Source organism: Epinephelus moara, chromosome 21, assembly GCF_006386435.1.
Source record: "Epinephelus moara isolate mb chromosome 21, YSFRI_EMoa_1.0, whole genome shotgun sequence".
Classification (NCBI taxonomy): domain Eukaryota; kingdom Metazoa; phylum Chordata; class Actinopteri; order Perciformes; family Serranidae; genus Epinephelus; species Epinephelus moara.
In genome coordinates, this window is record NC_065526.1 from 7,619,379 (window position 1) to 7,642,930 (window position 23,552).

Genomic DNA, 23,552 nt, shown 5'->3' on the forward strand with positions numbered 1-23,552 from the left:
TGGCGTAGGAAAACACGTCCAGAAACGATACATTTGGTAGCTTGTTGCGATCGTCTGATCACTTCTTGTGTTCGTACGGATTGAGGCTGTTTATTTCAATTCATTTTGCAAAATTGCTTCCTTGTTTAGCTTCTCTCTGTAGGGAACGTTGACTGGTTTATTCTTATTTTTTGCCTCTGTTGAAGAAGCGTGTCCTAAAGTATGGCGGCTACCACTCAGAATGCCTATTCTCTATCATCTTTGTGTCAGTGGTGGCAGGCATACAATGATACGTAGTACAATCTGTAGCTAGAACCCTAGAGCCAGCGTTTTGAGTGATTAAATCTGAGCTGACACATGAGCAGGGAGATCTGGCCGTGAGTAAGATGGAGGGGAGTTTACCATAGGTCATTTACACGTACTACCCACCTTATCATGATACAAAGCTGGTTGAAAATTGGCAATGCATCCCTTCAACTTGAGCTAAGCATATTGCAGTTGTGGTGTGTCCAAAAGCACGAGACCAGGCCACACGGACCCAATCTGATGTTGTTTTTCAGACTTCCTAATGTCAAATGGGTGTTGTTTAACATCCACACCAGGTTTTATTGTCTGAACTATGAAGATGAAAATGAATCCCGCTCGTTTGGTAGACAGAACGTGGTGCTTAAGGGACCCAATCCCTGTAAGTGCCATTAAGTGGAAATTGCCGTTCACATATTCCAGTGGTTTGATTAATTACACTCTCTCATGTGCTTTCATAAAGGCCCAATGAAATATGGGGAGCAAATTGCATTGTGTTCCTGTATCCTGTTATGTAAAAGCAGTTTAATTATTGACACATGTTTTGCCACCTGGCAGGGGAAAGGATGGTTGGACATGAATAGAAATCATACAATAGATGTTACGGACGGGTAGAGCTAGCACTTGAGATGCCATGTGTTTCCGTATCCGTGACTCATTTCATGTCCCCGTCTTCACCTCGCCTCAGGTTCTCCTGCTGAATCAGAGCAGAGAGCAGACGTGATCAGCTGGATATGTCACTGTTGTGAGGGAAGCATTTTGTGAAAGTGACTGCTCTTTAAAATCCTGTTTAACTTTGTGCGGCAGGACTGCTTTTTGAAAGGTCTCTTCTAATAAATATGTAGTTAAGGAGATATTTTGTGAAGGCTACGCAGTCTCTCTGGGGGATTAAAAGATCACTGCTGGCTTTGTGTGATATCTTAAGATAGCTCTTTTTGATCAGAGTACAGGCTTAGACATTGCTTAGTTACTGACACACTTTGAACTCAAGGAAGCAGTGTAGGAAGACAACAATCAAATTTTAACATAAATGTCTTTATTCCCTTTTCTCTCCCTTTTGTCTTTGTTCCTTGGCAGTGTGTTTTTTTCTAAGAGCAGTGCCCTCTACTGCCACGGAGACTCAATAACATCAGAGTGTCAGGGCAGTGCTTCCCTTCTGTTGTAGCCAGTAGTACTTACGCTCCACTCTATTCTGTATTCTACAGTGTATGTGGAGGTATTAGCTCATAAAACCCTCCTACTGTCATATGAACCCACTGCCGTCCCTGAGCTCTATATGAACAGCAGGGCTCTGATACTTAGTCCCAAGCTGTTCCTGTTTGCCCAAAACGATCAGGCCTGGCCTCGTGCTCTCTACCTGATCTAGTTGACTGGGCTGTGTAAGTTAGGTAGGCAGTCCCTGTCTCCATCCCCCTCCTCCCTCCCAATATGCACTTGGACCCGGGCTCAGGCTGCACCTTTTGTGTTCCACAGGGATAGGGGGGCCAGATGGAGGAATTTGATTAACCAGCAGTGGAGGACCAAATGTTCAATTGGATACAGAACCAGTTGGAAGGCGGGAGGGAGCGAGGGATGAGGCAGGGTAGAGGGAGAAATCTAAAATGGCTGGTCATGTGCGCCGGCCAACACTTTCCAAAGGGGAGCCCAAACAGACACTGAGGTGTAGTAATGCAGAAGCCCTTTTCCAAGTACCAGCTGGGCCTTTTAGGAGCCTCTATCCCCACAGCAGACACTCGGCAGCCTCCGAGCAGCTTGACTTTACCATATGTGGAACTTTTTTATGCTCCACCTGGTTTCCCCAGGGGACCTGTGCCGCTGGGACGCCGGAGGCAGGTGAATTGCTCTTAATGCAAGGCACTGAATCACTGGGCCAACAACATGAGGGAAGTGCCTAGGGAGAGGAAATGGATCTGCAGAAAGGCTGGCGCGGACTGGCGCGACCTTGGAGCTAGTGCCCGCTGCGGAGCAGAAAAAGGAGGCCGCGTGACGTGTCACCGTGCCTCCACTCACCACGCACCTCAAATTTGATAATATTCACACTTTTATTTCTTACGTAACATTGAGTATCATTTTACAAAGTGCTTTTCTAAAAAGGAAGTGAATCCATTTGAAAACCTTCCTCAGCTTCCATTTAGAGCCAGTACCTGAGTCTCTGCCTGTCTCTTCCATTTCCCTTTTAGCTGTTTCATATATTAATCTATTGATATAGATTTTGCTGCACTGGTTTAGTAAATGCAGTGTGATTGTTTTCTGCTAAACAGCATTTTTGTTACAATCTAATATGTGCATGCTTCCCATGCAAATGCTGGTTTACTCAGCAACATCAGCTGTTGTTCCTCTGGTCGGTGATAGATTTTTTTCCTGACATAGTTTGAGAGTCCAGACCATCAGGACAGGTAGGTCAGATGAGGGAGATTTTTGCCTGGACAGTGGGGGTGTGGTCACTCTCCTGCCTGCACCTGTCTCACCGAGTCTGTGGCACAAAGCCAGAGGTCAGGGGTCACCACAGGGGGCTGTCAAGGTCAAAGGTTTATCACTCTCCGAGGGGTCCTGGAGCCATCACTCAGACCCAACCGTACACACGATCTGCCCAGTTGAGTTTTTTCTTCCCCCACTTTTTCTAATCCTTCCAAATGGCTCGGGCAAAACTCCTGACAGCAGCAAGAGAAACAAACTGTGGGGTGTGGAGCTCTAAGCCATCAGCTGGAGATTTCACTTTGAAAAGATTCCCTTTTACTCACTGCCCTTTCCACCAATCAGAGAGCCCGCCAGAGTCCAGGCACCCAGAGCAGCTGCCCTCTGACCCTGCCAGCGGTTGTTGGTTTATTTTGTTTGGGCATTTTAGAGAGGATGGGGCTGCTTTTGACAGGTCAGGCAGCAGGACTTGGATGAGGTCTTTAGCAAAGACAGCCAGAGAGGGAGAATTTCACAGCTCGAGAAAAGACTCAAGCTACCCCTAGCCGGCGTTGCAGTTCCAGTATTACGCTCATATTGCTGGAGCTGTTGTCATATTCATTGAGACATGTGGAAAATGGCCCATTTTGGGGGGAAAAGAGGGGCCATTCATGCAAAGTCAATTCCATCAAGCAGACAGAAATTCCTCGATACCCCTGTTTATGCAGCTGTGCCCTCTGATCAAATTACACCAACCCTCTTGCAACACCCACGCCTCCTTCTGCCCCCCCCAACCTCCTCTGAATGTGCCAGGAGCCTCAGATGGGTCTCCCATTCACCGGGGAGAATGTGAAAGGTGAAGAGACATGAGGGGGCACGTAACCCAGAGTTACACCTACCTGCAGCAGTAATTGGGGCAAAGCCACGGTGCTTCCATGGGTCAGAGCAGGGGCCTGTCATGCGAGGGGCACGTAGGGGCAAGCAAAGGAGGCACATCCCCGGAGAAGTACTAACCGTCATGCTGTAGCACCAACTCTGACAGACCGCAGGGAATGGACCCGCCGCATCGAGCCTGTCAGCTGTTCCAGCAGCGCAGAGCGATCGTGGAGCCCTCCGCTGGGACTGTATTACTGAAGGCTTTTCTTCTCTGCCTCTGTTTTATTTTTTGGGTGGGGAGGGCAGGTTTGCGAGTCTGTGTGCGAGAGGGGGGTGTTGAGGGGTATAATTGAGAGCACAGAGGGAGCTTCGTCTCTCCATCTTATGATTTGGAGGTGAAGACAAGCGCCCTCGGGGGCCCCCTGTCAGAGCTTTTGGGCGCGCTCAGTGCAGACTTCAATAAAAACACACAAAAAGAATTCCCCCACAAGGGCGCCTGGCTGAATTGCTGACGCCAATGTAAAAGATTCCGTTTTCTGTGAATCATTTAGTACGCGACCCTGAGCTCTCTACACAACGTCACAATAACAGGAAACCCCCCTCTGTCCTCCCTATCTTTGAAAAATGAAAATTGCAACAAACCCAAAGAATGCCGAATTATTTTTTTTTCACACGTACAATTTCACACATCGATCACCCCTCTGCCACTCCTCCATTTTTCCTCTTCCCCTCCCACCTCTCGCTCCTCTTTTCTTTTTTCCCTCTCACTGTATTCCTGTCATGACAAATGTCAAACACAGTCCGTTAGGAGAGTGTTTTTTCTTTTTGGTAACCAAGAGCTTGCCAAGTCGAATGTGCGCTGGGACAAGACTGCTGCGGAAGCATCACATTGGAGCATCAGCATCAGATATTTCTGTGAAAGTAACAGAAATGTTTGAAGGTGTTGTCACAAGCTCACAGGTTCCTGCTGTTTGTGTGCACCTGAGGGAAATGGCGCCTTCTCACCCCTTTTGTCTCCACCCTCCCCATTGTTGTTTTTAAACTTATTTCTCTGTTTAGTTGTTATCACTTTTATTGTGGTTAAGAATCTCAGCATGGCTGTTTTTTTTCGTGGGTTTTGACAGAGGGGGTCGGTGTTGTAGTCAGAGTTAAAATTAGAGGAGTTGCTTTTCTGTGTGACTTGGAGACATGTCATCTTCTAGAAGCGGTGGGGAGTCTGTCAGTCACAGCCATGGTGTGTTTTAATCATCTCTGTCCCACTTGGAGGAGCGCTGACGGTTAGAGTGAGGGTTCCCTCCCCTGGACAATACCAGTATGCTAGAATCTCATACACTCTGATGTCAGACGTAGCAACCAGTTAAGAAATATGAGACGTTTCTTCCTCAAGTTAATCCTACAAATTCAATGGGGGAATCAAGCGATGTCTGGTGAATTTGAAGACATATCACAAGTGTGTTTGAAGGTTTTTGTTGATCTTTCAAAGGATATGACAGCTGGAAGGAGATTGGCAACAAAATAGCAGGAGTTTGTCACTATAATAAGAGAATGAAGCTGATAGAATAATCAAAACCCACGACATCTTAGAAGCTTAATGAGCGAGGGCTCCCCCCAAGCGAGCAATAATAATAGCGTTTTGTAATTCTATAGCCCTTTTGATAATACTCCAAGGAATTTTAAATAGACGTTTCTTTGTAAAGCAAAGTAGGTTAGACTGCAAATTATGTTTTCCATAATGTAGCAATGATGACGGGAAGTGTTACAGTACGACACTGAGAGAGAATGTACACCACAGCGAGGAGAGTGAAGAAACTTTGCGCAGATTCCCCTCACCCTGTGCAGAATTGCCCGCTGTGCTACGCCCATCCAGCTCACTCTTCCTTAACCCCAGCCCCCGTCTGGGCATGCTCCCTGCAGACCTCTCCAGAGATACGGCCTCTCATTTCTGAGAGCATCCTCTGACAGTCTTAATGGACAAGTAGTCTCTCTACAAGGCCAGGAGAGCTCTCGCTGAAAAGACCACTCTGGGCATGTCTGGGATAAGTACTGTTTTCTCCGCTCTCGTCTAAGGCCCATCTAAGGTTGTGTTTATGGGTAGAAATTAAACACAGGCGGCAGCGAACACAGAGGAGAGGAGATTCCTCTGATGCTTACCTTAAGATGAATAACAGGAGCGGGAGAATTTATAAAATTGTTAAAGCAATGTGTTACAGTAGCTGTAATTAGAGCAAAACATATTTAGTTATTAAAAGATAAATTACAAATATATGCAAACGCTGTGAAACATAACTCTTAATCATAATATCCTTTCTAATTGCAGCTGGAGTGAAGAGATTTACATTTAATGTTCACCAGAGTGACGCACGCCACTAAATTGAGCTTTAAACAGAAGTACTTAGAAAAATATTCCTACAAGCCCCCAAGCAATTAGTCCAGCTGCCTGCCTTTGTCCACCTACCCATTGTGTTCTTTGTAAAAACCATTCTCTTATACCTCCACTTACTCCATCCTTTGAGACGCCATTGGAAATCCAGGGCTCTAAGTTGAACCCACAGTTGGTTTAAGTGTAATGAAATGTGTGTCATGTCTCTGGCTCTCTCCCTCTGGCTCCCCCTCACCCCTGGCCCCCTGAAAGCACTGCCTTTGACAGGAAGGCCTCTGTGGCTTCTTCTGCAGTGATCTTTAGCCCCTTCAGGTCCCATTGACTATTTCAGGACGTCCCTGCGATTTGAGGGTGGACTCAACCGTTCACACATGCTTCAGAGCATCGACTGAGGAGGAAAAATAGACAGATAGATGGAGTGGAAGCCTCAGACAGCTAAACCAGTCCTCTGGGAAATCCTACCCTGATGCCTGGCCACATTTAAAAAAAAAAAACAGATACCCTCTGCACTGATTGTATTTATTAGTTTTACAGTATTGAAAAACACCAAGTTGGCCGTGCTTATTATACACGCTGTGGACCTAGCTGCTTTTTTACTCTGCGGTTTGCACAGTTTTTCTGTTATGTGTGTTTAGTCTTATATTGTAAACATAATAGAAACTATGGCAACAGACGTCAGGTGCGGTTTCTGCACAAGGACCCAAGCTGAGCCTTTCCAGATGATGCACATTTAAATTTGAACATATATTGACTCAGCTCCTAGTATCTGTTTATTTATCATATATTCAATCTTTATGCAGATGAGGGCGAACAGATCATGCATGGAACACTTATCTTGCATCTGTGTGTGTTTACGAGGCTGCGGTTTACCTGAAGCTTATTGTGAACGTGCGACTGCGTGTGTTTGTTCCCATGTGTACATCCGTGCGTGGACGTGTGTCTGTGCATGGATATTGCAGCCTTGAGAGAGTGTGCATGTCCACTATATTAGACAGAGCGTGCGAGGGGTGCCTCAGCATGTGCGTACTGCTGTCTGTTCAGAGCTCTCGGCGCCAGCAGGGTGCGCCATTCCAATTTACCCATCAGCCATGGAGGTAGGGGGTAAAAGCGCGGGGCATCGCTGTCGGAGATTTCACATTCGAGGGACGAGATTACCAGTCAGGGGACCCCTGTGTGGAGGTGATGAGGGAGGGAGACTGCAGGGGCACAGTGTGGGGTAGTTGGGACTGTTGGGGGACGGGGGAGCGGTGGGAGAGGGGGAGGGCAGCACGACTCAACGCCACCCTGGAATCCGTAGGCTCTCTGTTTTCTGGGGAGCGTAGCTGCCAAGCTGCACATCTGTTTGACACCAGGCGCTGTGGTATGGCAGTCAGGGGCTGTCTGTCCTGATTCACATCTCTTCGCTCTCTAGTTTGTTCTAAGGATCTGGACAACTGCTGAAGCTCCGTCTCTTTGGAGATCCTTGCACAACTGTGTGTTGTGTTGTGGAGAAAGAAAACTAACAAAGAAAAAGATGCAAGACTTTAACTTTCAGAACAGCAAATTACCTGATGCCTGTTTTTTAATTCTATCTTCATGCAGGAATGATTTGTGTATCCTGAAACACTTGAACACAATCATGGCATTGTAAAATCATCTTGAATAGTTACCTCTGCTGTCGGCCATGCTCACTCAGCCTGTGTTTGAGTGCCGGCCAAGTCAGCCATGGCTGCTCCAGAGGCCCCGAAGCCTGTTGGGGAGACGGGACATTCCAAACAGCATAACTCATTCTTTACACCCTCTCTGCTGCCATTAGTTAATTATATGCAGGTGTTTTCCTTTCTCAGGTTTTTTTTTGCTGTAGATCTAATAAAAATGTAACCATAAGTACATAAAGCCAGATAGACGGAGAAAAGGAAGGGGGAAACAGTGTGGAGGAAGTGGCTGAATGTGCTGTGTGAAGCAAATTATTGCCCCCATGTAGATTCATCAGTTCTCCCTGCTGGATTAAGGAAGGGCCTTTCTAATGAAGTTCGCCCCGTCAAAATGAAGGGACTAATTCTGATTTAGCTGAGGTAATGAACTTCCCCTCTCCTAGTGAGAGCANGGGGGGGTGGGGGGGGGGGGCGGGGGCAAAGGAGAGTGGCAGCACGAGAGAGTGAGAGAGAGAGAGAGGGAGCGAGGCAAGACGAAGACGAGACAGGAGAGAGACATGGAGCGAGGACAGAAAGATAGAAGGGAGAGAGGAAGCTAGGTGGAGAATGAGAAAAAAAATTATGCAAAACGCCTGTCTCGTATTTGCTGAGATGTATTAAATTTCCAGCGCGGGTGCCTGTGTTATATAAAATTATGCTAATGTGTCGTGGCCCGCTGCGAATGGCGGCTTGCTGGTCCTGAGCATGCGTGGCTGGCCGCTACACGGAGCGCACTCAGTGGGACTCAGCTTTTCTATTAAGGAAAACCTCTAGACACCTGATGATGAATTCTCTCTCACCAAATGTTCCCCCTTTTTTGTGTCGAAAATATGAGCGCTTTTCTAAATGACTTTGGAGAGCCCGGCGTGGCACTCGGCGGCCTGCGTCGAGCAGGGGGGAAGGGGGTATAAGGGGGGGGGGGTCCCTCTGCAGCAGGCTAAGGGAGTCAATTAAGGCAGGCACTGATAATTATAAGCCGGCAGAACGCAGGGGCTGGCTAATTGTACAGTGTTCCATGCCGTGAGCCCAGCCAAGGGGCCTCTCCGCAACGCTCTCTTTCCCTGCTCCTTTGTGTGGACCACAGACCCCATAGAGCCACATACCTCAGCCTGACAATGCCACAGTGAGGCTTGCGAAAAAAGCCGGGCATGTGCCCGTAATTAACTTTTTACATTCAGGCCACTCACTCTTTTGAGACCTGAAAGAGATTCTGGTTAGATTCACACTTCATTTCTTCTCTCCTCTCTGCTTGCCAGAAAGTTTTTCTTTGCCTAATTTACTTTTTTCTTTGCTTGTTTGTTAATTTTTTTTTTCTCACTTTGCACAGCAACTTCCATTGAGCACAAGAGTCTTGGAAAGTCAGGGCGTAGTCACTTGACCTTTATTTCCTTCTAACAAGAAAAAAGCCCAGCAGTTTAGAATAGGCATGTATAGAGTAAATTAGAGCATTTCAGCGCAGAATGGTGTTTGTGTGGCTGCAGGGGGTCCGGCGCTCCCATGCAATCCATCTCAGCAGCCTGCACTGTTTGTCCCCAACGGACCTCCATACCTGCCTGCAGCTGCAGCGCCTACACATCATTCGTTAACAAGTATTCGGCTCTCGCCTTTGTTGTTGTGGATTTCTCCCTTCTCTTTTTTTGCTTTTTCTTCTGTCTCTGTGACCTACACGCTGTTCATTTGACCGAGTTTTAGCCATTGTGGGTTTCAGCAGTAAGAATAGCTGGTAATGTGGTCCAGGCGAAATACAAAATGGCAGAGTATCCTTCAAAGCAGTGCCAAGTCCTGCTGAAACACCAACCTCATCTGGTTTTACCAGCTCGTTTCCCTTTACCGAGCTCCAGGGTGATATTTTACATTCAGTGCAGTTTCAAGTCTAAAAATACATATATGCACCAAATCTGAGGTGATAATAAATAAAATCCTTTGGCCAAGGCTCTCTAAAATTTCAGACAGCTCATATCTTGACATCTTGTGCAGGACTGACTCGTGTGTTTTTCTGACTCCTTTACGACAGGATTTGAGTGACACTGTGTACGCTTACTTACAATAAAAAAAATGCACTTGCAGAATGAAAAATGTCAACATATAATCTCTAAATGTTATTCAATGAAATGTGACTGATGTGAAAGATAAAAATTTATTTCCTCTGTGATATTCTGCCACTGTTTGCCATGCTGCCATAGCTGAGTCATAAAAGCTTATAAACGCTTAATGTAAGCCGTGCATAGAGAAACACAAGGCACAGCATGTTCTTTATAAATACCTCCGTGTACAAAGCGGCACATGGATTTATTTTGTCATTTGTACATCCGGCCTCAGGTTTGGCATAAAATTATTTAACATGTAATAATAATAATGCATTGTAAAGCTGTGCCCTTTTTGTCTCATGTCTCTGATATTGATGCTTCAACAATGACTTTTGGCTTCAGTTTCTTTATTTGCTGCGACGGAGTAAAAAATCTCAGTAAGCTAAACACACGCACAGGGGCTCTTGGCAAATAACTCGAGTGGAAATGTCTGCTCAGTGCGTTTATGTTAGGGAGAAAAAGGAGCGTCCTTATGTTTTTGTCCCCCATGTTTTGTGAACTCCAAAAGGTGTTCTAGTCTGCTAAACCTTTTGTAACATCCATTCAAGCGTTACGCATGTTTATCTCGACACAAAAACCTGTCAGTTTGGTGTTTTCTACCTCTGGCTCGGTAGCCAGGGGAGCTGTGAGGCGGTTAATGTAGGCGCAGAGTGGCTGATCCTAGCAGGAGCCTAGCCCTGCTCTGATTAGCACCTCCAACGAGCTGCCATGCATCAGAGCTGACATTCTCCCAGAGACATGTTCCCCCAGAATCCTTTGCTCTCGCTGTGCGAGGGCGTCACCACCACTGACATGTCACAGCCAACACCTCACCCCTCCTTCTCTCGCTGGAGGTTGGAAAACAGCATTAGGCACGCACCGAACTTTGGACCCTGACATGAGGGCTTTGGTACCTCGCTTAGCTCTATCTTTCACTTTGCACTTTTCTCTTTGCAGACACAGACTGTGTCTTTTACATGCCCACTTCCCCACAGGCAAACTGGAGTGAAGCTTCCCCTTTCATGCTGCGGTAGTTTTCCAATCTCTTTGATTTTATTAGCTAGCACTCGACCACATTTCCATCACTGTTCGTGTAATACATTAACTCTTTGATAGAATGGGGTGAATTTTCAAGGTGCCATGATTAAATCTTGTACTTTAATTTTGACATTTTGCACTTGATTCGCTCTGTCCTCAAACTGCGGAGGCAGGAAATAGATATTAGTAATGTTCCCCCCAGGCGCCAGTTCTCCAATCAGCTTTGGTCCAGGGGGAGTCCATCCCTTTGCGCTCCCACCTACCACCTTCCTACCCCCATCTGCAGCATTCTCCAGGCCTTAATGGGCCTTGTAGTACTTCTGAAATGAGTTTGTTCCTTATGAGCAGTGCTTCCACCTCAAGAGAGCACACCACACGGAGGTGGAGTCAATTTGTATTCACCCATAATTCCCTGGGCCTTAATCACTCTGATTTTCCCCCCATTATCTGTTAATGGATAGTTCCCGCGGAGAGAAGAGAGAAGTAAACCCACCTACTGTTTACAGGCCTGAAGCTGTCTACTCTGCTACCATCCACAATCCCGCAGTGGGTTGTATATACAGCAGTGAGTCCGCTGAAAACCAAATCTTCTTGGTTTATTAACATACAACTCCAACATCAGGCTGAATATTGCGAAACAGATGGTAGAACGGAAAGCAAACTCTTGCTAAAGGTGAAATTCCTCATAAACAAGATTGCTCCGAGCAGGTTATTTCTGCCTTAATGGCATGGTTTAGCAGTTTGGAGATTTGGTAGTGCATTGACCTATCAGTCTGACTCACCCAACTTTGCTCACTATGGTAGCTCCGTCTCCGGCCTTTCCACAACAGCCCATTCCTGCCTACTAAATATTCTCAATTTGTTCTCCCACTTGTTTACTCATTACTTTCAGCAAAGAAGTGTCTTGATTGATGTCCTTAATATCATTTGTTAGAGTGTGCTGCTTTGGCGACACAAGCAGCATGGGTCCCTCTAAGAGTGAGCTTCAGAGAACTGTTCACTATGCCCCAGAGAGGAGTGTAAATCTAAGTATCAGATTTTTCTTTTCCAAAGCCAAACGCTAAAAGTGATCCTGAATTCCCCTCCAATTCAAACTGCTCCTCAGCAGAATTGTTTAAATAGAGGAAGGGGCAGTAGTGGTGGTGGTGGTGGTGGTGGTGGTGGGGGAGTGGTGGTGCTGGAACGGAATAAGCTGAGGGAGAGTTTTTAATTAAGCAATGCCCTGCGTTATACTTAACTACACACTATTATCAGAAAGTTAGACTGTCTTTAGTTACTTTAGTTTCCCTCTTTTACTCACTGTCAGCTGATGGCTGTGCATGACATACGCTCAGACCAAGATGTCTCAATCAAATCCACACACACCTCTTTACGCTGCCTTAAAACGTACAGAATTCAATATGCTGCAGCTGTGTGGTTGTTACATAAAGAGTTCACTAAACTATGCGAGCCAGACCTGCAAGCCCCAGTGTCCCAAACAACCTTCAACAGCACATGAACTTCAGCCCGGATAAAAAAGTAAACAGCGCAGAGAAATAAAGACCATTCTTTTTGAGAGTAGTTTTTCCTCTCTCCCTCTCCCTCTCCTGTCCTCCACATGGGAGAGATATTAGGCGTTTGTGTTTTAAGGAGCTGTGAAATACATAAACCATGAGCCACAGGAACGCGAGGCCCTGTGGATATGCAGATGGGCTTACTTTGCTGGTGTCAGGGATGCTTAGAGGGAGCAGGCACAGGAGCAGTTCTCATCTAAAGGATTTTCTTAGGAGTGCAGAGGGACAGGGTGGTGGCAGTGGAGAACACTCGGGAGACTCGGAAACAGAGAGTCGGAGGAGGGAGAGAGACAGAGATGAGGATAGAGGGAGAGGGCTGACAGTCCCCTGTGGCCCTGTAACTATATCCAGAGTCTGCTCAGTGCATAGCGAGGGGTGGGGGCCCACGCAGGGCCATGCTGATTGGGCAGCCCTGGAGAAGGGCTGAGGGAGCGACAGGAAGTGACCTCAGCCCAATGAGGCAGCTATAGGGGCGATCGAGCTGACTTCCTCCCTTGGCTCTCACTAAGAAACAGGCTGCCAGCTTGATTCAACCCCTGTAACACTGCTGAATACAAACCCAGCCCTACACAGGCTGCATTACAGGGGCTAACAGAGCACTGTGTACTCATAACAGACTCCGTCACACATCTATTGCTCTCTCAACCTCTTGTCTCTTTCCATCTGTCTGTATCTAGCTATACAGGGTATTACGTAGCATCCTTCCAGATTAATATTGTATATAAACATGGAGAATGGAGCTGAAACACATATATACAGCTCTCTTTAATTCTCAACAAAATCCCATTAAAACACCAGACCCAACAGTGAATTAATCCTTCTAATAAGTACTGTGTGTGCAGCCAAATACATACTGTACTGCTCGCTGCTCTGTGCCGTAGACCTCTATTATTGTCCAGAAACTATTAGAACACATCAATGAGCCACACCTGTGTTCCTACATTACGACTGAACATGGGCACTGTAGTTTATTTTGAGTCGATCCCAAATACACTATCCTGCCTGCGCGCCATATGTGTATTAATCCATGAAAAATGGCTCCCAGCAAAAGCACGATTTAAAAGCTACAATGCCCAGTTGTTTTAGGGAATTACTGAGCCTCTTTAAAAAATGAAATTATATATTTGTGACTTGTTTTTAAAGGTGTACTTCTTCACTGGGAACGAGCAGGCTTGGGCCCAAGAGCCACAGACAGAGCAGAGACAGACTAACACACTGTTGGTTTTAATCCGTTAATGGTATTTTTTGGCAGTAAGAAAAATATAGAATAACACCAGGGCCTTATTCTTCGAATTTTGAAGCACACTGTGTAAATATCTCTCTGCCATTTTCCCTTGATGCACCTGCTCACAGACATAAACACACACATGCACGCACACAAGGTCAGTCAGGCAGGTGCAGAGTTATCTGCATAATGAAGCAGGCCAGGTCTCCAAAGGGACAGCGTTGTGCACCGGGGTCAAATGAGGGCTGCGCATATGGCAGGAGAACAGATCTATGAACCCTGCAGCAAGCTTGACCTTAGTGTACACCCTCACACAGACAAGCAAACTGAATGGTGATCAAAGAGGGCAGTGATCCTCTTGCACGGCTGCGTGGATGCACTCGTGCCACCCTCCCTCCCTCCCTCCCTCCCCCTCTTTTGCTGATGCCTGCTGCTACACTCAGACGCATATGTAGGCTACAGAATATCTCATCTGTCAAATGCATGATTGCAGAACACATCATCAACTCGTCCCTTTTAAAGCACCGTGAACTGCTTTGATCGGCCTCTACCTTTTGCTGAGGGAACACAGTCTGTCAGCTTGTGCTGATGCACAGTTTACTGTATGGTTTGTTTTTTTCTGCTGCGGACACCACCGCCTTATGCAATATGCAATGCCATATGTTTATGTTATTGAGAAAAGTTGTAAAAGGACATGTGGAAATATGTTACAGTAAAAAGTTCAATATGTATACTCTGTTTCTTTTGGCACTGCAGGAGATGTTTCCATTCCCCTGTCTGCCTGGAAATAGGGTTGCAGTTGTCACTGCTGGTCAGAATCAATCGGTGCAGACACTGAGATATTACCTTTTTTTATATATACATATATCCACATATCAGGTGAGCTTTAAGTTAAAATAAAACAGGAGAATACGAAGGTGATGGTGAACAAAGAAAAGATATACAAACCTTCCCCTAAACAGATTTGCTGGTGAACACATTTTGAAGTGCAGGCTACTATTTTATTGTACAGCACTGTGTTTCAGCAGGCATGTTTTGCCAGATTTGCCTAAAGCACCTTCGATTAACCCTCTACTTGGATCCTCCAGGGCTCGAGCTGGGCACAGCTGGTTAGGTGGATTGTGTATTCATGCTTCTGGTACCCAGGGCCCATGCGGTGGGCACTGGGCTGTAGAGACCTGGGGATAAACCCTAGATGAGTCCCCGGTGTATCCACCCCACCCCCCCTTGCAGTAGCTGGCCTAATGTCAGGGTTGGCAGGAGTTTGATAGAGCACTAGTCCGGCCCCATGGCAGAGTGTATGGGCCTTTTATTGACGCACTGGAGATGGGCAGTTCTCTGGAAGCCTGAGTCAGCACATCGTGGTGCTGCAAATGAGTGCTCAGGTTCACAGTCTGAACGACATTTATTTAAGCTATCAGTGGCCTTGGCTGAGGTGGCGTAATGTTTAGATAGACGTGGAGGGATTTCTAATGCCAAGCAGATAAACTGGGAATCTGTCGTGCTCTTGAAATAACTGTCGTATCACTGTATTAAAAATGTTGACATGTCAGTATGTTGTAAAGGAGAGTTGTTTTGGCAGCCCTGACAGTCAGTGTATGTACACTGTAGACGTGACGAGATTATTTGGTGACATAAAAAAAAATTTGCAGTGAAAGTATTGACACTCTGCACATCTGAAATGAGACTATTTAACTGTTCTTTCTTCTGTTATTTATTTTTGATTCACCTTCCAGAGCACAAATGACTGTGAACGGCACTCTTTTAAAATCTGTTTTAATTTGCTAAAAATAAATGATTTTGCATGCAAGTTAATCAAAAAGACGACGCTTGCCATGTTCAAAGTGCAAGGCCTCGTGTGGGCGATTAGAAACCCGGCTGGTCACCTAATTTATGCCTGATGGGAGCAGATCACACTTTATATTATTTCCCGTCTCATGAAAATCACAGGCAGGGGTCTTTGTGGCAAATTTTGTTAAATTTAAATTTCATGTGAAAGAAGAAAAGAAAGAATAAAACAAAGCAGAGTGAGACCTCTGCCATTCATGCTCTGCTTATTTTGCGTCTTATGATTTCCTGTGTTTTTGTTGTTGTTTCTTCTCTGCAGAGGAAGGATTGAACCATGAATGCAAGCTCTGTAGTCAGTCATTCGACTCACCGGCGAAGCTTCAATGCCACCTGATTGAGCACAGCTTTGAGGGCATGGGAGGAACCTTCAAGTGTCCGGTCTGCTTTACAGGTACGCATTATTGTGAGCGCATTTGTGTGCATGAGAGTGTGTGTATCGTGGATTTTCATCCCAGCGGAATGATAGAAAGATTAGAACGATAGATTTGATTTTAGAGACATTTACATTCCTTATATGCAAAGATTTGCATTTCCGTTTTTTTTTTTTTTTTTTTTTTTTTTTTTTAGGCTGAAAAGGCAAATAGGTTCTAAATGAGTTGGGAAAGGTCAAGCAAGCAGGCTGGCTAAAGCTGAGAACAGTTTGCTGCATGTGGCTTTTTATTTAGTCAAATTGCCTCCAAATCAAGGCCAAAGAAGTGTCACGAGGTGAGAGGGGGGGGGGAAGAAAGAGAGCAGGGGGGAAGACTGTGTGAGCTGAGGGGAGATGGGGGATGGAGGAGTGGGGAAAGAAAAGGAGATGTGCTAATTGTGGATGGCAGTGGTGCTGATAGCTGTAATGATCTCATCTGTCTCTGTGCGTGGAGGTGGAAGGACCGGACTCCTCCTGAGAGGATAGCGCCCTCCTTCAGTGTCAACAGGGTTAACTATCTCTATAATGAAATCTGCAAAGTCGTTAACTTCAGCTCTTCACTCTTTCTCCCTTCTCAGCTCTTTACTCTTCCTCACACTTTTTGGGTCCTCAGCTCATTTCCCTCTTTTGCGCTTCCTGCACCCCCACCCCACCACCCCCCTCCTCCTTATCCACTCGTCTCCCTAAAAAACTCATTTGTCTCTCCTCCACTTGTTACACCAATTAACATCATTAGCTCACATTTTGCTCAAATATCTTTTTCTCACATTTCTTACCTCTTCATACACCTTGCTACTCAGCTCCTTATTCATTTTCCACATCTCTCTTTCCCTCCTCCTCCCCTCCCTCTCCTCCACTCTACTTCTCTCATTGCTGTTTTGGCCTTATCTCTCTTTTAGCAGAAGCCTATTGATATATCCCCACCCCGAACCCCCCTCCACCACTCACAGGGGTCTGGGCATTTAATATACAGAGCATGCCTCCTTCATCTGAGCCTTCATTTTCCACCGCCGGCTTTGACAGACAGGTCCCCCCTCTCCCTCCGCGTCCATATCGATCACGGCGCATGAGAGAGAGGGATGCTGGGAGGGAGCGGGGAGGAGAAGGAGACAGAGTAGACCCTCAGGACAGTGGTCGCAGAGCAGACAGACAGATGGGCGAAGGCCTATGGTGGTGGGGAAGGCAGGCTGAGGAGAGTATGTATGGACTGAAAGGCCTCCCTCTGTTGGGGATGCAGGGGACAGGCACAGTGAAGTCAGAGCACTCGGAGGAAAAGGAGGAACTGAGAGTTTGGCTGACAGCTGTCCTTGAATATATTTCTTCAAGTTGAGGCTGGCATAAAGTCGAGAAAAGAGACTACTTTTGCACCCTAACATAAACTATACTTAGAGGATATTGTTAGATAAATTTGTATAGTGTTAGCAGGCTTATTTTCAGTATGTTTCTGACTTTATTGTTGGTTTTAAGACAAACAGTTGTGGACGATGTACTTAGAGCTTTTAGTTAAGTGAAACTAGCACCTTTATTCACAATTTTATACCTACCTGTCTTAAAAATGTACATTTTTTTACTACTATTTTGCAAAAGCAAACCTGTTTTGAAGGAAATGTAAACATAAATAATACTGAGCGCTTCAGAAAAATCTTCACCGACACAGTATTTCATTTGTTTTCCAACCACATCTGCAATTAAAGCATGATTACCCTCTTACGGTTATGTTTAGGCACTCACAGCACTTAGTTAAGGTAAGGGAATGACTATGCCCTCGGATAACTGTTGTTAAAGTCAACAGTGACTTGGAGCACACTGTGTTTAGCTTAGTCGCATTTATCCAAAACCACGATCTTTAATTAACCCTAACCTAAGTGGTTTTGTTGCGTAAACCGAACCACACATAGTGAAACAGATTAGTAGCATATAAACATAATTTTTTAGAAGACAGGGTTGAAGAAAACATGTAAATACTGAGTATTGTGAGTGAAAAATTACACAAATAAAACAACTCATTACGCAGCATTACTCACCACGTAGTGATATTTTGTAGTGGAGTGTAAATGTTATGAATAAAGTACAATATTTCTCTCTGAATTCTAGATAGAAAGTAATGTAAAGTGCAGGTACTACTATAATAGTTCCTTTTCGTCCCTGGACACAAAGCAGCCCACTTTGAGGATCAGAATTCACATTTTGTTTAGTCAGTGTGAACGAGATGCTGTCGATGAGTCACTATTCCAAAAAGTTTATTCGAAGCTCACAAAGGATCACTACTACAAACATGACGAGTCTGAACATAAAAGCAAAACTTTGATCAAACTAGGTGGTGCTAGTAATAGTGCCTGGGTCACTGAGCTCATTCGATTTACAAGGTTACTCTTTGTTCAAAAGATCATCCCCACTCGATGCCCATGTTTTAGTTTGATCCACCCCCTCGCGACCCAAAAACTCAGTGGGAGGCAGGGAGCGATTGTCATTCTTTGACACACCTGATTATCCTCAACCCGCACCGAAGGGAACGCAGAGAGAGGACAAACCATACCACAAAACCGACCGGAGGAAAGATTGGGGAAAAGTAAGTCGTATAGACGGCAGATGAGGGGAGACAAAATAGAGGAGAAAAGGAGACAAAACTTGGAGGAAGCTGAGAAGGTTGCAACTGGCAAGTTTGGATGTGAGATGAAAGGGGGGAAGAGAAGGAGGAAAAGAGAACTGTGTAGGGGAGGGAGGGTAAATGGAGAGAGGTCCATAAGCCCCTGGATGATGAGAGAGAGGCTGACTCTCCCAGGACAGATTTGACAGGTTTCAGAAGTGGGGGAGCCTGCAGCTAGAAGTGTCTGCCTGCACCCTTAGGAGCAGTAGTGAGGGCTGGTGTGGAAATTGTGATTGGGAATATGTGCTTAAGACAAACAAAACAGAAGAAAGTGTGCCTGATGAAAGTCGTACGTGTGTGTATGCGTGCGCGTGTGTGTGCGCTTTTCTTTTTACTTATGTCACAGCGTGAAGTACAAACTTGAAAAACTACAGGATGCAAATCCGCAAGAGTCTGACAAATACAGTAGTTTAATTGGCTTTTTGTTTAGTTGCTGCCCACGTTCTGCTGGTGCGTGATGTGAGAATTATGACATCTTACATCCTGAAAAACAACGACATGGGCTTAGCTTCAACTCAAAAATTAGTAGTTATCAGCTTATAGCGCCAAATCAACTTACACAGCCGACTTGTTTGTGTTGCCTCAGAACACTTGGATCAGCCTCTGCATTGTGAACTCTTGGATTAAGCAGAAACGAACACATGTAGGCTAGACGAATAAATAAATGAAAAGGAGAAAGGGGGAAAAAAGGATAAACTTTTTTTCCCTCCCTGCACAAACAGCTTAGTATTGGTGCAGTGCAGCCTGCAGAGAGCACCACCCTGCCAAAATAAAGATGAGCTGGGGCCTGTAGTAAAGGAGACGTCTGCCATGGGCGGCCCCTGAGATCTAATCAGAGGGCTTAATATCCCCCACAGCGAGGAGACCTTGGCCCCTCAGCCCCCTCAGCCCTGACACCCCTGACGCCCAACCCGGCTCAGCGCTCTGTTCGGCTCCGCTCTGCTCTGGCTCCACGGCCAACAAACTCCACAAAGTTCTCTCTCTCTCTTTCCCTCCCTCTCCCTCCCTTATTCTCTCTCAGTCTCAGCAGGGAGAGACACAATGGCCAGCCACTGATCCTGTTTGGATGTGGTTTTGGATTATTTCTTTCCCGTTTCTCTATGTCCTCATTTTAACCCTCTAGGAAGACATGCCTCTGTTCCTCCTCTAAATGGGCATTGCAGTGGCATATTTCATATTTGCCAAATACCAATACAATGTCCCCTCATTTCAGCTTATCCCTTTATTACATGTTCCATGCTAATTTGATAATGAAGACAAAGAAAGAGTCTTCATTTCAACTCCACTAATTAAATGGCTACCACAGTTTATACAGGCAAACTCTGTGTTTCCCAATCATCTTTAGCCATCGTAAATACAACCCAGGGCTGTAAACATGTCAAAACAGAAGTATATGAATTAGCTAAAAAGTTGTTGAGCTTCCATTTACATCTTTGCCCTAAACGTCCTAAGTCCATTTAGTATTTATTGTTCTTGCAGGAGACTTGTAAGTGCCATTAGTGCATTTTAGGCTCTGGCACTTTAAATCAGCTGTCATTATCCGCTTGCATATGAATGAATGTAGAGCTATAAACTGATAAATGCATAGCTGATTAAATGTGTCTCTTACTGGAACCGGACCAGATATGCATGTAAACAGCGAGCATCAGCTAACTTGACATCTCAGTTGTGTTTGGCCCTATTGTACAGTATTTGAAGGCCCCCCAAGTCTCGAATCCATTTTTATTTTTGCTGTATTGACTTTTTCCTCCACTAGCCAAAGACATAATGAAGGCTTCCTGCAGCTGCTGTGACCTGCTTCTGTACAGTATATGCAGACAAAACACAGCTAAAGAAAAAGGCTATTGTTTATCAGCGCATTTTGTCTTTCAGAGCATGTATTCCCCACAAAGAAAATTGTCATCGTTTTTGGAGCATAGCAGAGGCACAGAACGTGCGCAATAGCCGAGGCCTTAACCTTGAGCGGCAATGTTTTGTAACCGACTGTAAAACCAGCCATCTATCCGCAATTATGTTTGTCTTCATATTGTTGTGGTCATTAGTTTCAGAAATGGACCATGGAGTTGTTGTTTGTTCATTAGCGGAGGTTTGTTCATTTCTGGTTAACATGCTGCCATGTTCCACAGACAGCTGTCACCCAGGCATTAGCAGTCTGAAAGCATCGCCACAGTGTGTCTGCTTTGAATCTAAACTTTTATTTCCCAGGTCAGGAGTGTGACATTCAATGAAGCCGAGTGCGTCTCAAGTGTACGCAGCTCAATAATTAATAACCGCTCTCCCAGGTGAGCTCAAATTGGGACACGTTAATGTTGCAGAGCCCCGCCACGGGGCTGCAGCGACCCCAAAGCCATCTCCGACAGACACCTCACCTTTTGTGGCTGTGTGTGTGTTTTTTTTTTTCCCCTCCCTCTCCTTGTGGCCCCACGGTGCATGCATTAGAAGAAAAGTTATTTTGAGCTGTAAGAAATTCAAATGAAGCCCCCACATGCTAACTTTTCCAGAGCATCCAGACCTTTGAGATTAGACAGCCATCCTTAAAGCACAAGGGTCTGGGATAACAAACGGCATGTTTGAAGTGCTCCTTGGAGAATGCAAAGACACACACACACACACACACACATGCAAGACACATTCACTCAAGACACACACAATTGCCTCCCCCTTAGCTTTCCGGCGTGGACTATGGCTTAATTAAAGCACAAATGTATGGTATATGTTTTAAGTGCCAGCGAGTTGTGTGTTTATATGATGGCGAATGTAGTCTGAGTCTGCATGAATAAGTAGTGCAACCCCATGAATATTTATATTGTCAATATAATTAGCGATGTAGACTAATGGAGGCCATGTTTTGCACTTGAAGCCATGCCAATTTTTTGTGGTTGTTTATTTTCTGGCTTGTTGTCCCCACAGTAGTGCTAAATAAAGAGCATCATTATTCCCAAAACATTATGCATTCACTAGTGCCATGAATATGACCACTCTAGCTTCACTGTTAACATCTAAATTGTTCATTGTTTTTTTTTTTCAATTATATAGCTCATAACAATGTGTTTTTTTTACTGTTGTTGATAGTGCATTCATTTGTTTGTAATTAAGTAATTTTCCTTGCCATTTGACATAGCCTGTCTTCAATTTTTATTCAGGCAGATGCAATTAGGATGTTGCCTTTGTTCCCTTAACGCAGACAACCAGGCTCTACTCTAATTTACAAAGAGTAGGAGCATCTTACAGCGATGATTTGTATGTGCAACACTTGGAGAGTCTTTAAAATGTGCACTTTGTTCTCTTCTCTCCTCTCCTTTCCCTACATGTGAGCAGTGTTTGTCCAGGCCAATAAGCTCCAGCAGCACATCTTCTCTGCACACGGCCAGGAGGATAAGATCTACGACTGCTCGCAGTGCCCGCAGAAGTTCTTCTTCCAGACAGAGTTACAGGTGAGCCTCGGGCCGGCGCAGCAAAAAAAAAAAAAAAAGGGCCACCAGCCGAAGCTGCGACCGCTAATCACACATGACAGCTTAACAAACACTAAACACCGCTCACCACACTCCGGCTATCCCCTCCATCCCGGCTGGGATGAGAGACTCAGAAGGAATTATTTCAGTCCGTTTCCAAAACTCATTTGTGATGTGCAGATATGATTTGATTTGCTTATTAGACCAGCAGAGCACTAAAATATCTGGAATTAGAGGATTAGTGGAATGTTCGTTTTTGAAGAGGTAATTACATACAGTGCAGAGGCAAAAACACAGTTGAGTCAATATGCCTGCATCTCCCCTCCTAATCACAGAGGAGGCCTCATGGCTAAATATGAGCTTTGTCCTCTGGGAGACTCGTATCTGCCCTTCAACAAAGTTAGTAGTTGGACTTATGAACTCGCAACGTTAGAGAGATAATCCATTTTCTAGCAATCTTTTTCTCTGGTCCTTGGAGAACTTGAAAAAATGAAACAGACCTTATTATATTATTTCACTGTGGTGGTGTTTTCAAGCAGCTCTGTTTTGTTTGGGGGATTCTCCACCATACACATGGCACACTTCTCATATCCAGATCCTTTTCTATTACCTTTTGAAACTGAATCATTAAAATATGAGTAGTCTATAACCGTGTTCAGTCCAATCACTGAAATTATTCTTAATTCGCCTTACAGCACAGATAGAAACCAAAAGCTCCTGACCACGTCTATCTGAATCTTGGATTAGCTGCACCATGTATTAGCGGGTAGCCAGAGGAAGTATCCAGGGCTTGGCTGCCCATTGATCGGCAACGATTTTCATATTGAGATTCAGGTTGTAAACACAGAGGCGTGTGTCTGCCAGGAGGAAGGTGAATGTGATCATTATCTGCTGGTCATTTGAGCACCGCAACCATGAATAAAACAAGTCCTGATCCACCTACACGCAACTCCACCACAGAGAAGGTTATTTAACAAGCCTCGTGCTCCACCAAACTGCCAACGTGGAGTCTTTTCATTCATGCCAAGGCCTCCTGTTTATCACATTTTCATCTCTCATTGGTACGAGTGTTCTCTATATAGCAAAGGTTGTTGCAGGTACCTGTAAACAATCTCAAATAACCTGGGGATGTTTTCCTACTTTTTTTTGTTTGACATTTTTTGGAATGAAGTGATCTCCCCCTCCCGGAGGTGTTGTTTCATGCATGATTATATTGTTTTACACTGTGTGTGAAAACACAAGAGCAGAACATGAAAGACCTATGGCACTTTGTTGTGAAACAGGGGGTTATGAAAGGAGAGCAGCAATGAGCTTGGGGGATAAGACGATCATTACGCTCAACCTGTGCCATGCTCTAAAGGCAGTCCCTTGTGAGTGCATGCTTGCACTCTCTCAAACACATATGTAGCTCTTATAGATGTGTGCATGCATGCTGTTTCTTATCACCTTCATACATAAAAATACAGTGTCAGAGTTTATTTATACTGTGACCAAAGCTTTCTTAAAGACCCAGTGAAATGAAAAATACATTTCTCAGTTTTAATCCCATGTCCCCGTGTTAATTGCTCACTTATCTCTTGTTACTTTTGAGAAATATTTATCAAAAAAGAAAACAGCATCTGAGTATTTTAACAACAAATATGTCTTTGCTCTTTCTGTAAAACCAGGTGAAATGGTTTCAAATGTTTGATGACTCATCCTGCATTGAG

General features: G+C 45.1%; 1 protein-coding gene across 10 annotated transcripts in view; it reads left to right on the forward strand.

Annotated features, from left to right (window-relative positions):
* LOC126383162 (zinc finger protein 521-like) overlaps nt 1–23,552 on the forward strand; it is a 97,227-nt gene that overhangs the window by 62,317 nt on the left and 11,358 nt on the right. For all 10 annotated transcript variants that reach the window (XM_050033619.1, XM_050033622.1, XM_050033618.1 and 7 more), the window contains 2 exons: nt 15,595–15,726; nt 21,710–21,825. In XM_050033619.1, the coding sequence (XP_049889576.1) occupies nt 15,595–15,726; nt 21,710–21,825 (248 nt within the window). The remainder of the gene's footprint in view (nt 1–15,594; nt 15,727–21,709; nt 21,826–23,552) is intronic.